The sequence below is a fragment of the Lontra canadensis genome, unplaced genomic scaffold (genome assembly GCF_010015895.1).
Source record: "Lontra canadensis isolate GAN:19392208 unplaced genomic scaffold, GSC_riverotter_1.0 scaffold2, whole genome shotgun sequence".
NCBI lineage: Eukaryota > Metazoa > Chordata > Mammalia > Carnivora > Mustelidae > Lontra > Lontra canadensis.
In genome coordinates this window covers 30,021,403-30,038,727 of record NW_022630996.1, presented here as the reverse complement: position 1 = coordinate 30,038,727, position 17,325 = coordinate 30,021,403, and the positions used below count along the sequence as shown (strand labels likewise).

General features: G+C 43.0%; 1 protein-coding gene across 3 annotated transcripts in view; it reads right to left on the bottom strand.

The window, feature by feature from the left end:
* The window catches only part of DOCK4 (dedicator of cytokinesis 4), a 428,176-nt gene that overhangs the window by 150,375 nt on the left and 260,476 nt on the right, over window positions 1-17,325 (bottom strand). For all 3 annotated transcript variants that reach the window (XM_032871243.1, XM_032871262.1, XM_032871253.1), the window contains exons 14-16: window positions 9,425-9,549; window positions 8,433-8,595; window positions 2,172-2,278 (exon numbers count right to left, since the gene is read on the bottom strand). In XM_032871243.1, coding sequence (XP_032727134.1) covers window positions 2,172-2,278; window positions 8,433-8,595; window positions 9,425-9,549 — 395 coding nt within the window. The remainder of the gene's footprint in view (window positions 1-2,171; window positions 2,279-8,432; window positions 8,596-9,424; window positions 9,550-17,325) is intronic.

Here is a 17,325-nt window from a genome sequence, read left to right as displayed (position 1 = left end):
CTGGTATCAGAGTAGAATGGTTCTCTGTCTGGGAATCGATGCCAGTTGAACTCCGAAGTGCTTCTGTAGAGAAGCAAGGCCGGCTACCTGTCCTCCTGGCACTTTAAGTATATGGAGTCTTTAAACACCAACTATGAATCTTGGTCTTATTTGTATTCATTTGGAGGGGTCAACCTGGACTTGACTGGACATTAAGCACCTGCCCCCAACACTGTCTAACCCACAGGGGAGAAAGCCCACGCTTGATGTGCCATATAAAAGGGATTCATCCTTCTATACATTATTGGGAAACTGGAGTTCAGTTTTAATTAACTTAGTCCTGCCTTTTCTGAGTCAAGATTTAATGTCACACAGAGGCAGCATCACAAACCCTCACATAAAGTACCATTACGTCTTTTGGAAAATTGTAGCTAAAGACATTGCCTGTCATGTATCTCACAAAAGGCACCTCCCACCTAATAGTGAGATAAACCGATCATCTCAAGTGTCTAGTACATTGAGTTCCTCTGTTTGCTTTATTGATTACTTGAAGATATTTTTTTCTTTGTATTTTATCATTGTAAGCATCTTTAAGTCCCTTTTTGAAGTAGAGAGAACATAAGTGCCAGAAACAGAATGGACTTGAACTGTTTTGGTCACCACATTTCCAGTACCTAGAACAGTGCCTGTCATTTGTGGCCAACAAATGCGTTGAACAAATAACTAGAAAATAAAAGATTCAAGAAACATGCACATACATATCCATACAGGTACCAGCACAAATGATGTGGTGTGTTGTGCACTGACACTCACTTTATTAGCAATAATTCAAAGGTAAGGAAAGTTTTGTTTGTATCTCCTTCATTCATTCAGGAAATCTTTGCTGGCACATTGTATGTGCCAGCACCCCTGACGCAGGTGTTACTCTTACAGGATTCCTAAATCCACTGGAGTAAGCCGAGGGAGCATCAAATAATTAGGGGACAGTGTTAAGAGTACCATGGTAAGAGATGTGTGCAGATATCCAGAGAACTCACGGGAGAGTGGTTGGCCAGCTAGGAACACAGGGAGAGGGGGCCGGGGAGGGAGGACCATTCTTCTGATGCAGGGTGTGCTGAGGTGCCCCTCCAAGGGTGAGCAGGAGTTAGCCATGAGGAGAGGCAGGGGAAAGCAGGTCTCTAGGGGTGCCAAGGGCAGAGTCAGAGCAGAGAGAACCAGCAGCCAGTGGGGTCAGGAGCTAGAAGGAGGTGGAGGTGGTCATGGTATCAAGAACAGAAGGCCTCAGAGGTGATGTGGTTGGGAGTCAGAAGCTTTGTACATCCTGAGAGGTCTGAGATTTATTTTCTCAGCAATCGGGAGTTTTATGGGGGGATTAAACTGGGAAGTTTAAGCTAGTCAGACCCGGGGCCTTAGATGGGTCACCCCAATAGCTGATGAAACCTGGACCAGAGGGAGACAAGAGCCAGGGGTCAGGGCCACTTAGTGCAGGGGTGAGCTGGGAAGAACCTGGACTGTCATGTGAAATGCAAAAGAGAAGTGTTTTGGAGGAAATTGTGTATTTTAATTCTGTGTTTTACAGTGACTAGTATTTCTCTTCCACACTTTATTAGTACTAGCATTCCCAGATAATTTCTAAGGAACTCTGGTTTTACGAATATTCTTTTCATTGCCTACTACAGTCTACTTTGTTCCCAATGTTTTTATGACGATTCTTGATGCACAAAATAGAAAGTGACAACCACTGACATTGTTAGGACAGAGGACCACGGTATCTCTCCCTACTTACTGAGAGCAGCAGATCAGAAACATGTAACGATCACCCTGTTAGGTTTACTCCTGGGGCAGTACGGCTCTAGACAGGAAAGCATGTATGTACTGGAAATATTCAAATACCTATTTGCAAGGTTACTGAATCTTCTCATAGCAACGGAAAGGACTTTAAGGTCAACACAGAGACTTACCCAGACATCTACACCTAAGTTAAGATAAAGATATAAATCATCTTTAAAACACGTTTCACAATGACACAGAATATACAGACCATCCTTTCAAAAAGACTCCTTTCCAGCAATCTTCCAAACTAGTATTCTTTTCAGTCATTTCTCTCACTTTTCCAGAGTGATAACAAGATAATGAGTTAATAATTCAGCCCTGTTTATCACAGCCTACCGCCAGCATCTGACTGATGTTACCTTATGCACGATGAGCTCATGAGTGCCATCTGGAAGAGTCCTACCATCTTCCTGCATCAGGGGGACGAAGGAGAAACCAAACAATTTCTTCTCTCCTTTCTCCTTTGCTGTGAGAAAAGAGAGAAAGAATTATTTGCTTTTTAAAATGCCTGTTTATACACCTGTGTTCAGACTTGACTGCCAACAAGCGTGATCAAGAAATACAACCCATGCTCACCAGTTTCCTCTACGTAACAGAGAGCCGCTTTTGTGATGAGACCTCTACCTACAGTAGCCACCCTCCAGCCCGTATTCCTGCCCTGTATCCGGCAAAGGACACTGCCTGATGAATTTTCTTCACGGGACTCACTATCTGAAAATACGTTTTTTTGGGGTTTTTTTTTTTTTTTAAGATTTTATTTATTTGACAGAGAGAGAGATCACAAGTAGGCAGAGAGGCAGGCAGAGAGAGAGGGGGAAGCAGGCTCCCCGCTGAGCAGAGAGCCCGACGTGGGGCTTGATCCCAGGACCCTGAGATCATGACCTGAGCCGAAGGCAGAGGCTTTAACCCACTGAGCCACCCAGGCGCCCCTGAAAATACGTTTTAAAAAAATTTCTGGATTGTTTATTTTTTCTCTTCATCTCCTACCCTCCACCCCCAGCCATAAGCATCACTGAGGGCAGGATTCTTCTATGTTAGTTTATTCTACCCTTGGTACCTCAAAGAGTGCCAGGAACATAGTAGGTTCTCAGTAAGTATATGTTAAATCCATGAACAACTGAATGAATGGACGTGAAATTTGATGTTTTGCTTATTACTGAGGCAAAGGTGGTTTCTAGGCTCTGCTTGGCCTATGACAGAACTTTCCCTGTGTCTACATGTGTGAGGACAGAGAGCCCTGTAGAAGCTACTTCCTTGGGATCTTAGACATGAGGATAAACAACATGAACTGTTATCTGTAGTTTAAGAAGAGCCTATTACAGTAGTATTCTGGAAGCTGGACATGGGACCATGAGGTTTTCAGATGCCTAATGAAGAATTACAAGGGCTGGAAATGTCGAGGGTCATTGGCAATTATGTACAGAGAAGGAAACTGACATCACATGATATTAGGGAACTTGCTCTAGATCTTGAGGACCATTCCAGTTCTTTCTACCAACTTCCTTCTTCTCCAAAAATGGAGAAAGCATTAAAAGAAACTGGTTGGTTCAACTTGACTGTCTCCTTGTATTTAGATGTTCAGGAGGGAGTTCCAGGGCCTGCAGCCTATCCTGGGCTGGACGGTTATTCTTTCCCACACAGGGGTGGAAGTGGAGCATTATACTTGATAGAAGAGTTCAGCTCTGGGAAAGCACTGAGGTCTGAGCTAGAGGAGTTAGATATGGTGACCTTGAAGATCAGACAAGAGACTTCAGCAACATATCATTCCCTCACGATTGCTTCTGCCATTTCACCATGGGGAAGTGGGACTCCACAAAGAGAACAGTAATTTTGGCTTGGTGGTTTTGGCCCCTAGCATGAGGACATCCCCGAAGTATGGAACTTAAGATTTGGGGGAAAAGACTTACTTAGAAGTAATTTCCTAAGTTAATGTTACTATCTTTTTGTGTCATTTTTGGTATTTAATTTGGAAGGTAATAAGAGTCTGTGAATGAATAAAATTAGCAAAGGTAAGAAAAAAGCAATAGTTTCCCCAAATTTGTCTTTTGTTATAAAAGAAAAATAAACACCAAACAAGGTTTAAAGTACAATAAGCTGATGTGACACCCCCCCCCCGCTTTTTACTAATGAAGACCCTACATTTATGGATTCTACCTCTTAACTTTCCAGTCCACCCTGATACCCCAACTCCAACAACTGTGCCCTGGGACCTCCAATTTACTGACCTCCTCTCCAGGCCTCTCCAGTCTCACTTCCCATTTCTAGGCTCCATCCTTCTAACCACTGTGAATCCTGTCTACCTGCTACTCCTCCACACTTCCCATTATTATAAGGTAACACTGCACCGGGCTGAAACCCAACCTGCACTTTAGTCTACACCTGTGCCACGCTAATCTCACTTTAATTAACACACATTAACCACAGATGGGCCCCGAGCTGGGCAGATTTGCCGCATTTTCCTACCAGCTCACCTTTTGACTTTTGAGACAAGGGATTTCACCCATCCTCTTCCCTTCTCAAGCTGCCAAAACCTCAGCATGTTCCTCACTCTCAGCAGACGTGCAGAGGACCCCCAAACGCTCTGCCCATTACCCCATCTGCATGGGCCTTCCCACACTATTGCCTGATCTGTCCACTTAACCCGGAGCACTGGACCCCATGCTTCCCTTCCTCAAGGGCACTGCTCCTACACTCGTCCCCTCTCTCTTCTACACATCAGTTTGTTCTCTCTACTGAATCATTTGCACCAAACATGTTTTAGAACTCCATCTTAAGAAAGAAAAAATCCCTCCCATGACCCACTATTCCATCCCATTTCTCTGCTCTCTTGTATTCTTTTTTTTTTTTTTTAAGATTTTATTTATTTATTGGACAGAGAGAGAGATCACAGGTAGGCAGAGGGTTGGGTGGGGGGCGGGGGGAGCAGGCTCCCTGCTGAGCAGAAAGTCCAATGTGGGGCTCGATCCCAAGACCCTGGGATCATGACCTGAGCTGAAGGCAGAGGCTTAACCCACTGAGCCACCCAGACACCCCTCACTTGTATTCTTTATAGCAAAGTTTCTGGGAAGATCTGTCTGTACTTACTGCTGCCCTTCCTTTCCTCCACCTCACTCTTGGACTCACTCGTACCAGGCTTTCATCACCACCAATCCACTAAAAACCACCTGTCAGGTTCAATGACTTCCATGATGCCAAACTGGGTGATAATCACTCTCCATTTACTTGATTTATCACTGGCACCTGACATAGCAGATCAATTTCCTTTTGAAAATCTTTCTTTGGGGCACCTGGGTGGCTCAGTGTGTTAAGCCTCTGACTTCGGCTCAGGTCATGATCTCAGGGTCCTGGGATCGAGGCCCCCATTGGGTTGTCTGCTCAGCAAGGAGCCTGCTTCTTCCCACCACCACCGCCCCCCCCGCCCCCACTCTCTGCCTGCCTCTCTGGCTACTTGTGAGCTCTCTCTCTGTGTCAAATAAATAAATAAAATCTTCAAAAAAAATCTTTCCTCAATTAACTTCCTGGCTTCTATTCCTGGATTCTCCTTCCACCTCATTGGCTATTCTGTCTTAATTTCCTTAGTGGCTTCTTCTCATTCTCCCAAGCTCTCAATGTGGAAGTACCCCAGAGATCCATTCTTGGACTTCCCTTTCCTATCTAACCCTACTGTTTAAGATCACATCCAGTGTCACGGCTCTGAGAATCAGGGGCATCAGTAATATGCTGGAGCTGGCCTGTCGTGGCTTGCAAGAGTTGACAGTGTGCATCTTTTCCCAACTCCAAGTTCAGTGATGGTCATGTTGGGAGCTTGAATTTGGCCATGATGGGGGTATTTACTCAATGGAAATCAGCAAATCCTCTAATTCAGGGCTCCCTTCTCCCCCAGCTCAAGTGCTGGTTATTAAATATTTACAGTACACCACTGAACTCTATGTCCTCCTTCTCAAGTTTAAGTCTCTAGCATGGATAGCATTCAGTGGTCTATATGACATCTTGAATGTTTAAGAGACCTCTCAGATTTCACATGCAATGTTTGGTTTTTGCTCTCCAAAAAGGTTTTTCCTCTCCAAAAAGGTTTTTCCTGTCGCCCTCCCCACTTCAATAAATGATCACTTCATTCTCAGGCCAAAACCTTGGGGGTCATCCTTGACTCTTCTCCTTCCTTCAAATCTGGTCTATCAATAAATCTGTGAAAAAGAATTGATCTACTATCATTCTAATGCAAACCATTTTAACTTGGAGGACTGCTGAAGGCTGTTGAATGGCTTTTCGGTTCCCACCTACAACCCATCACACAAAAGCAGACCAGCTCATCTTTAATCTAAATCCGCTAATGGCACTCTTTGCTCCAAACAAAGTCTGAAGTCTTGCCCATGACTTACAAGACAATGTGGGATCTGGCTCCCTCCCTACGTCTCTGGCCTCATCTCCAAACTCTCTTAGCTGCTCATTCTGGCCTCCTTGATATTCCTTGAATTGCCAAGCATGTTTCAACCTTAGGTGTTTTATATTTACTGTTCTCTCTGCCTATAACTTTCTTTCCCCAGACACCCAAATGCTCATGCCTTTATTTCTTTCAGCTTGTTGCTGATACATCTCATTATCGGAGAGCCTCTCTCTGACTGCCCTTTGTAAAATAGCATCACAGCAACATCTCTTTCCAGCACCTAATTCCAGTGTAATCTTCTTTACTACGCTTACAACAGCCTGATACACTACCATGTAATTATTTGCTCAGATATTGTCTGTCTTCCCTTCTTAGCAGGAAACCTCTATGAGAGGAGATATTCAGTTGTGCTCACTCATGTATCTCCAATGCCCAGGGAAGTGCTGGACACATAGGAAGTGTTCAGTAAGCATGTGTTTTATGAGTAAAAGATACTTCTTAAATAAATATACGTACACAGGGGCCCCTGGGAGACTCAGTTAGTCAAGCATCTGCCTTTTGGCTCAGGTCATGATCTCAGGGTCCTGGGATGGAGCCCTGTGTTGGGCTCCCTGCTGAGTGGGAGTCTGCTTCTCCCTCTCCCTCTGCACAACCCCCTCCTCACTGATTGTGCTTTCTCTCTCTCAAATAAATAAATAAAATCTTGTTTCTCTCTTGCTTTCTCTCTCTCAAATAAATAAATAAAATCTTAAAATACACACAGACACACAGAAATATTTGGGAATTCATGTGATTAAGTAATTGCCCTGATTATTCAATTTATGGGACTATGGGAATTTTTCTCCTTCATGCTTGTGCTGTTTCTTCTGAATTTTAACAATGAATATTCAAAAACCACACTGACACTGTGAACAATGTTTGAAATACAAGGACAAGAGGACAGATCTAATGGGTTTTCCTGAAAATTGCCTTTCTTCCATTTCCAAGTTCTGCTCTTTCTTCCTTTTCTCTCATTTCATCTTTACTTTTCTCTCTCTTTTTCTTACCTTAAAGCTCAAAGCTTGTATTAGCTCGACTGAGAATTTATAACAAAGACTGGGGAAGGTATGCTACGGCATCATTCCAAGTGCTTTCCGTTTTGCCACTCTAAATCCTTTCCATAACACTCCTCTGGGAATTTGGGAGAATGGTAAGACCTTGCTAGTCATCTCCCTACATTCTGAAACATCCACCAAAGAATAATTACTGGAGCTCCCTGAGCCAGTTCCAAAATATGCCATCATCCTTGCAACAGACAGTCGTCCTCTCTCTGAATCCTGGGTGAATTACACAGCACTCAGGCAAGGTCACTGCATATCTATTGGCAGTGTCCCCGTTCTTTCCAGACTAGAGAGGAGCCTGCTGCTTCTCTAATAATGTGATTCCTCTGGTACCCCTTGTTTGCTCCGGAAGCAAGCACTTCTGGTAGTGTCTAAGTTATACTTCAGAGACACAGGGATAGCAGAAGATGGGAGTGGGGGCTTGAGAGGGTGGTAAAGAGTACAAAAGAATTAAAGTAGAGATGTCAAGAAATGACAATTTTAGGGACAGCGGTGTTCATAGGGGCAAATCCTGGATCATCTCTCCATTTTGGGTTTTTTCAGTTCTGTAAAATGAAGCAATTACATCATATCATCTCTAAGGCCTATTTGACTGACATTACTTGTCATCTGAACACTGAGACTGCACGGTGATGCAGATGTATGCAAATCAGATATCACTCTGAGCCAATCAGAAGCTCTACTGGGGACTTCCCAGGCCTAGAAAGGTCCTCCTGGGTTTCCCTGAGCAGTGTGAGAGCTGGGTGAGCTCGTGGCTGGAGAGCAGCAGATGGGTTAGGACTACCTAAGCTCCCCTGAGTCAGACAAGTTTTTAATTCTGTGTCTCCCCTTTCTGTCTCATCTTTCCAAACTATGAAACTGATAAACTCATTTTTATGAAAATGAATGATTTAAGGAGAACCCTGTAGACTTCCGAATGTATTGTTTACCTCCTTTTCCTTCCTGAATGTTTCCACAGAGGTTATTGGTTCTTGGAGAAGTGAGCCCACTCACCTCTCAGGACTCCACTGACCTTCACTCCTCCCTCTAGAAGGTCTCTGCTTTGTTACCCTCTCTGCAGATTAGCCCATACTGTCCTTACAGCTCAGCAAGCGCCTTACCCCAGCACAACAAAGCCAACCCCAAGAAACACTTACTGGAACAATGCCGAAATTCAAAGCGGATGTGCGCGCCCCTGAATTTATCCACAGGAATGGGAAGTTTGAGCAGTTCAGACCACCTGGGACTGTTGTTATGATAAAGCACGAAGGAGTGGTACTCACTAGCTGGCGGCTCTCCAGAGCCAAAGGAGATAAAATCCTAACAAAGGAAACACGCGGGTTAAAGACAGCTTCATTTAGAGATTATCTGAAAAACAGCGGAGCAATTGCTTTGCTCTATCTGCCTGCTCCCCAAACGGCACTTCATGGAGAATGACCTCCCCCCATCGTCCTTTGCAGGGCTGTTTTACACCTGCTTCTGCCAGCGGCTGCGTCTGCTTAATGCCCATGCACATCTCCCAGGGCTTACTGTGCTGGGGGTGAACCTTGGGGACAAGTACGAGATGGGCAACTGCACGCCCAATTTGGAGTTCAACTACGCGGCAAAGTCCTCAGCCTGCTGCTGTCACACGCCAGTTCTGTGCCTCCCTGGGAAATGCAGGAAGCTGCAAGGCTCACACAAAACACTTCTTGCATAAAGGAACCTGGTATCACCACCCCAATCAGTAACAGCTCACTTGTCAGGCCCTATTTTGATCAAAATGAAAATACACGGGACGAAATGTGGCAGTTTTTATTTATTTTTTTTTAACCAGTCGCCAAAGACAAAGTGTTCATCTCCAAAACTAGGACAGATGAAAGGGGGAGAACAGAATGACAATAAAAACACGACATTTAAAGAAGAGCTGCTGTGAGGAAATTACTGCCACAATTCATGAAACAATCCAACTGTAAAACCTTTTTGTTTCTCTACTTGCTTTTCTGGAGGGTATTTCAATGATGAAAAAAAGGAAGAAAACCACACAAGGGTGGAGGAGAAAAGTAAGATCAAAAAGAATGCAAACCAGAAATTAACTGATGACATTAAAGGTGAACCCAAAATGATGATGTGGGATTGTTTTACCATAAAGGACCCAGTATGCACATACCTTTAAGATCTGGCCACTACTCTCCACAATGAACATGGTTACTTCCACATTTCTGGCCACGCTCTTCCCTCCTTTCTCAAATTCGCCCCTTTCTATAGTGATGTATAAATCATTTCTCATTTCACCTAGTAGGAAAATTAAAACCATGTTTATATATATGTGTGTGTGTGTGCACACGAGTATGAAACTAAGAAGTGTAATAAAATACACAATCAAGAAAAGCCTTAGTCCATAAAATGTACTGTGAGAGCATACATATAAAAGTAAAAATATTATACTTACACTTTTATATAAGGGTCCCCACCCTCATTGCCAATATCCAAGAGAAATGAAGGCCAGCTTCTGCTGGTCTGAATTTGCAATACTGCAAATGTCCGGTTAGGAGGCAAATATAGGGATTGCGTAGGAAGGTGTTGTCAAGTTTTACCATTTTTCAATATTTTCCTCATTTCATTTATGAGGTGTGATTTCAAAATGACAGCCTAGCAGGGTGGCTCAAAGAAGCCAGTCTTAATACTTTATAGACACAACACTTTAAAAGTAGAAGAAATACCCAAATGGAATAAAATGACAGGACTACAAAGGGTAGAGTTACAATTTAAATCTTTTTCGAAATTCGTGGACAAAATGATCTCACTGCTGAAAGAATCCAGGTTAGTGCTTTATGAACACAGATGTAGAATAATTCAGTTACGCAGACAAGCTTGGCTTCACATTCCTTACCATAACGCTATAAAACAAATAAGATTCAAACTGACATAGTCTATGAATGCGTATGCCATTTATTTTTTTTTGTCCATTGGTGACTTATAAAACTTACTACTCCAAGAAAAAAGAGAAATTTGATGCCAAGGAGCAAACTTAGGCAAACAGGCTAAAAGAATGTTTTTCCTCTCCTATAAGAATTAAGGGTAAGTGGTAAGTGACTAGGGAAGTGAGAAAGAAGTAAACAAACTATTACCATAAAGTTTTTGAAGATAAATACTGGTAAGGTCAGCAGAGTTGAATTGACTTTTACTTAACATAGTTTTCAAACACTAGAAGAATCATTGTCAATACTCTTTTTTTTTTTTCCTCTAATAAAAAACTTCTCCATAAAAAAAGCACAGATCACTAGAAGGAACAATAACCATACAAATAAGCCCACAACTGGAAGATTTAGAAAACTTCCTGACCAAAGTGTGTTCAAGAAAGTACCCCAGCTTTCAAAACCATGGGGGAATACCAGTGTGACTGGTCACTTTCCTCCATGAAGACCAACTTTTGATGATGGCATCATTTACGAATGACCGGAGCTGACCAGGAAACAGACGGCCCGTAAAAGAGAGTAAATGAGTAAGTCCCAAAAAGGATGAAATCGAAACCACCCTTTACAAAGAGCGTGTAAAAAATACATGGGAATGAACAGATATAGTGGTCTCTGGCTTATGCATTTCAAGTCCTCTCAGACAAATCGATTTGGAAAGGCAACGATCTTGGAGTTCCGGGAGGAAACCAATGTGTTTCACCAGATTTAAAATTAGATCTATATGTTTTATAAGTGTTTTTGTTTGAACCACCCCTTTTGTTTTAAATTTGTAGAGAATGGCCGGGTAAATTTTTATAAGCTTGTTCGATTTTGTTACTATATGTATTCATTACTATACACATACACATCCTTAATATAAACTCATTTTAACAATTTAACAATCCCATTACAAAATGAATGGTACATTCACAGACTCTGTCCTCTGAATCAACCAATTTCAACCAAATCAAAATAGGCCTGGTACGCTAATGGTCTGCACACGTGTTCTTTCGACAATATGTCTGGGAGGAAATTCTTGACAATAGTTTCCCCACTAACAGATTTGGCAGATGAAAAAGCAACACTCAATTCAAGGTAGTTGAGAGCAAAAGATGTCTGTTAACAAGAGTCAAATTCCTTTGCTTCTTAGAGTAGGTGACACATAATGAGTGGCTCTGCTTACAAACAGGCTACAGCATATGCTGATTAATGGGAAGTATAGCTACAGGGTATCTACCTTAGGAAGTTCTCTGAATGAGTCATTAGCTAGTCCAAACCACATGGGATTAACTGTCCTGCAAAATGAAGAGTGTTTCTTGGGGAGGGGCCTTCCACTCTCAACTTTTGAAAGGAATGGCAACTCTGACTTTAGCAAAGACAAGAGAGGATGACGGAGGTTCGCAAGGTGACCAGTTCTCCCCAGGTTGTAGGATAGGCCTGAAGGAGGAACGGGGGTGGTGGGGAGAAGAAGGTACTGCCAGTATTAGGAAATTCTGCCTCCATGTAGTCATTCAGCAAATATATTCTGAGCACCCACTATGGGCCAGATATTATTCTAGGCCAGGTAGACACAGCTGTGAACAAAGCAAAAATCCTTTTCCCACAGTTAAGATTCTAGGAATGGGGAGGTCTTCAATAATGAAGTCAAATATATAGCATGTTGAATAATAATAGGAAGTACTGGGGATAAAAGTAAGACCAAGAAGGGGCATAGGGAGTGCTGAACGGCAGCAGAGGGGATGTCATATGAGAAAAGACCTCTGAGGAGATGAGAGATCTGAAAAAGCTATGCCGTAGTTTGATCAAGGAGCAAGGCTGGAAATGGCATTGGCTTCCAGAATTGATCCACAAAGCCTATTTCGCTTACACCATAGCTGAATTCTTCTATCTCTTCTGATTTCAGAAAAGTTCAAAGAAGCCTAAAGCATTCAGAGTTACAGGAAGATTGGAATAAAAGACCTGGATTCAAGTCTCTCTCTCTCCCTCACTCTGCTCTCTGCTCCGTGTGACTGAAGTCTGAACAGGGTAATATAAACCTCTGGGCCTCAAGATTTTGTGTTATTAAAATGGGGGGAAGAGGGACAAGACTACTTCGTTATGTTAGGCTGTGCCTGTGACTTAGAGAAGAACTTCAGAAATACACACATTCATAAATAAGAGCTCCTTAGGCACACGCTTTCCTCTTCTGGTCTTCAATGGACACTCTCCCTGCAACCCCCTTTTCTCTTGCAAACCTTTTAGACTCAAGTAGGATGTGTCTGAAAAGAGAACACAGAACAAGGAGAACATTTCTCCCAGATGATATTCTACATACATCTCCCCAGGAATTTTGCAGCTTGCTACGTTCCAATACCTCAAGGTACCGCACCTTGCCAAAATATGCAGCAGGATACAGTTGAAACATGTGCTAATTAAAATCAATACACTTGAGCTCAGCTCTGGAGAAAACTAATAAGCCCAAATGGCGTTAAGAAAGCATCTTGGGTAATGAAGACAGCAACCATAAAGTGAGTATGAAATAGAGTCATAGCACTAGTGTGAAAAACTACTTTCCTGACAATGTTTATTAACACCCTGCACCTCTCAAATTTAACACTCTGTAAATTTGATGGGCAGAACACTTTCTTCTGTTCAGCAGGCCCACTGGCTCTGCCCATGTGAGGGCTTCTGAAAATATCACTGTAGACAGAAAAAAATGTAAGGTCACAACAATGGGACCAAATACAAAAGAGTTCAGTGACTACATCAAATGGGGTTGATTTATGGCTTGACCTCAAGAGCCAAGAGGCTTCTACCAGTAGCTGAGAACCATGATCTTTGATTCTGTGCTGTGAACTCCCTGCATAAAGCCCGAGAGTGTAAGCTCACATCAAGTAAACCACTGCTCTCAGCCATGGGTTGATCAGGGGGTCTTAATCCGTGCTGGATATTTGTTAACATTTATGGAACCGGACAAGAAAAGTTTCTGTCCCTTCGTCAAAAACAAGTCAACATGGGGCTCCCTGGGTGGCTCACTGGGTTGAGCATCTGCCTTCGGCTCAGGTCATGATCCCAAGGGTCCTGGGATGAAGTCCTGCATTGGGTTCCCTGCCCTTCGGAAAGCCTTCTTCTCCCCTCTCCCTCTGCCTGCTGCTCTGTCTACTTGTGCTTTCTCTCTATCTCTCTGTCAAATAAATAAATAAATAAAATCTTAAAAAAAAAAAAAGTCAACATGGGTCTAAGACTAAAAACTTTGATCATACTAATGATGAGGACAGTGGTAGTAGATAGATGGGAGCTGGGTACTTTGCCAGGCGCTATAAAGACAACAGCTCATTAAACTTTCATATCAACATTTTAAGAAGGCCCTATTATTTCTATTTTATTGATAAGAAAACAGATGTGTAGAAATTAAGAAATGTGTCCAACATATCATCAATGTATATTAAAATAAAATCATTTTTTAGTATGAAAAAGTATAATTTAACAGGGTGAGAATGGCCATCAAATAATCTAGTGCAATTCAACTTTCTTCACCAGACCAGTGCCTTAAGCAAGGAAGGGATGAGTCCTAGTCTATTCTGCATGGGTCGGCCCAGGCTTAAAGTACTGATTTCAGTTCTAGAGATCATCTTTACAGAACCGGGACAGATAGGAGCGGTATCACTCAGATCATAAACAATACAGAGAAAGGGCTTAGAACCCATCAGAGGAAGAATGATGGTGACAAGAGAGTTAACTGAATTAAAAAATGTTGAGGTTGCAAGCAGAAAAACTCAACCCAATGGATAAAAAGCGTAGAGAAACTGGTCCAACACGACAGAGGTCATTCTGAGATATGGTGTGTTCTTGGTCATTATCAATATTCAAGTATGTGCCAGAAAACCATCACCAGAAACCTGAGGAAGAAATTCATGCAATGGATACACTGATGGGCTGCATGGCCCTTCATGTGTGCAGCAGGCAGAAAAATGACACCCCCTGCACTCCCAAAAGATGTCCAGGTCTTAATCCTGGGAATCCGTGAATATGTTACCTTACACAACAAAAGGGACTCTGTGGCTATGATTAATTAAGTAAGGATCTTGAGATGGGGAGATTTTCTTGGATTATCAGGATAGGTTCAATAGAATTATAAGAGTCCTTGTAAGAGAGAGAGGGAGGCATGAGGGCCAGAATCAGAGAAGAGGATGTGATGAGGGAAGCAGACATTGGCATGATGTAGGGCCATGACCCAAGAAGCACGGGCAGTCTCCAGAAGCTGGATAAGGCAAGGAACTAAGTTCTCACTTGCAGTCACCAGGAAAAATGTAGCCCTGCTGATAGGGCTTGCTTTTAGCCCAGTAAGACCTGTACAAATTTTTGATCTCCAGAACTGGAAGAAAGTATTTTTGTGGTGTTTTCAGCCATCCCATCTGTAGTGATCTGTAACAGCAGCCATAAGAAACTAATACAATATGCCATCTGTATCCAAGATTCTACCACCTCACAATACGTTCATGGGTGGGGGGGGGTGGGACAGGGACAAGATCACACGTAACTGGGTATCAAAGCAGACCACAGAAAGGAAACATTTATGGATGGGCTGAAAACCAAACTTTGGCGTTCTCACATAGAGTGGACTTCTGTGAAATCTATTCATGTCTTCTCTGTTTTTTTTTTTTTTTTTTCCCTGTCATTCTCATTTTTGTTTTGCTTTATTTTAGAAGGGTATTGAGATGGTGAACTTTTGGGGGGCATAAATTTTTAATTTTTGCTTGTACATTAAACAAACGATGGCGAATGCTACAACAGCACCCACGGTAGGCCTGACAGAACAGTGTTGTGTCAAGACAGGAGAAGGGATGGGCTGCGGCTCCCTGATGTCCATCACACTCTAGGATGAGGCACGGATTTCTGGTAGGGCCAGCTGAGGTAAGTCCTACACCCTTGAGTAATGGCCTGTAACTTCAACATTTTAGAGGCACCAGCCCCTCCCTCATTCTGATTTGGGGCTGGAACCCCAACCTCAGCAATAACATGGAAGATTCTTAGCCTCCACCTCTCTCAGATCGCTGTGGTATTCATTGGTTGAAAGACCATGATGCCCTCCCCTAGCATGATCGTGGGGTTTAGGTCTCAGCCAAGTGGTTGCACATATATGATATGGAGACCCAGTGACTTGGACTGAGGAGTAGTGAGGTTTGGTTAGATTTAGGATTTTTTTTTTAAAGATTTTATTTATTTGACAGAGAGAGATAGATCACAAGTAAGCAGAGAGGCAGGCAGAGAGAGAGGGGGAAGCAGGCTTCCCACCAAGCAGAGAGCCTGATGGGGGGCTCGATCCCAGGACCCTGAGATCATGACCTGAGCAGAAGGCAGAGGCCTAACCCACTGAGCCACCCAGGTACCCCTTAGGATGTATTTTTAAGGAAGATCCTATCATACTGGCTCCCACCTGCTTCTCCCAAAAGAAGCCTTATCTCAGATGCTGCTGTGTATCTGTTGATACGAATGTCTCTGTCAGAGACTGATAAAGAATAATAATATACTTAAAAGAAAATCTCAACCCCTCCCTCCTCTAACACTCCACAACTTTTACTTAATTCCTTTCCGGGTTAGGAGCTTCACAGTCCTCCTACGAAAGACTGAATGTACCAGAAGGATTTAATTAAGGGTTCCTTAACAAAGAGTGAGTTTAACCAGCTGGTACATGGGAACAAGCCTCCAAGGGAACAGGGCACAAATGGAGAAGATAAAGTAGGGAGACAATGATGAAAGCAAGGACCATTTCCCCTAGAAAGAACAATAAACTCAGAATAAGAATGGACCTTCGGGGGCGGGGCAAGGGGTGGGCTCAGCCTGACCTCCCATGACATTCCAGACACATCAGCCAGCTTTGCTCCAGAATGTCTGGTGGATGGAAACTTAGTGCTTTCCGATATTCAGTACAGTCTGTTAAGACATTTAGAGGCAGGCTGTCCAATACTGTAACCGCTGCCACATGTGGCGACTAAGTAGGTGAAATGTGACTTGGCTGAAAAGAGACGGGCTGTAAATGGGCAAGACTTCGCAGCCTTCAAGGATGGAGGTTAAAGAAGAGAGTGTACCATAACTCATTAAGAATTTTTTACATGAATTATTTATTGAAATGGTAATATTCTGAATGCAGTGGGTTAAATAAAATACATTATTAAAATTAATCTCTACTCTTTCTCACTCTTTTGAAAGTGTCTACTAGAGAAGTTACAATTACATTTGTGGCTCTAATTATGGCTCTACTGGAGAGTATGGACTGAAATATTTTTGCTGCTCTCCCTGTCATGGGCTCAGAGAGCAAACGATGGAACTTTCGGCAGAGCTGCATGGTTTGTAGGGAGCCGTTATAGAGCTTCAAAGAAAGCGACTTGTCCTCTTTGAAAATTAGACACCCTAAGAAACAAAGTGCTGGAAGACCGACCCATAACAACGGGGAAGGGTCATGGTGGCTGGAAAGCGCATGGCCAGATCACCGCCTCACACTAGATGACAGCTCAGACACATGCCCCTCCAGCAGCCAGACCAAGGGCAGAGTTTCAGTTTCTGTGTTTTTCTCATTCCAGAAAGAGTCTGGCACCGATTACATGCTATGATCCTCAACAGGAGTTTTGTGTACGCTCCTGTCAGTGTCAAGACCACAGGTAAGTCCTTCTGCAGAGACTCAGCAGCTCCGTTGATAAGCCTGTCCCGTTGGTCCAAGCACGGGCCTCACCTGTCCCGACCCCTCTCAGAACACAGATCAGCTCTGAAGGATGAGTCTAGAAAGTGAAAGGAAAATAAAAAAAAAAAACATGCCAGCAGACTGTCAGTGCAACCCTGGCCTCGAAAGTATGCCTTCTCATGGAAGAATTCTGCACAAGTCTGCATTACAGCCACCAGTGAGAACCAACTGACAAGTTAACATTCTGAAATAAAGGGAGACGGAACAATGAGCGCTTGTTTGCCAATGCAAAAAAAATTCCACTGAGTTTTAAAGCTGCTGTTGGTTGTTTATGTAAACACACGAGCCTTTCCCTTCTTCCTCTAATTTGGAAGATGAAGAAGCCACAGAAGGAAAAGAAGAGAAAAAGAAACAAGTACTTTAAAATAATCTCTTGGCATCCCCGGCACGGCAGAC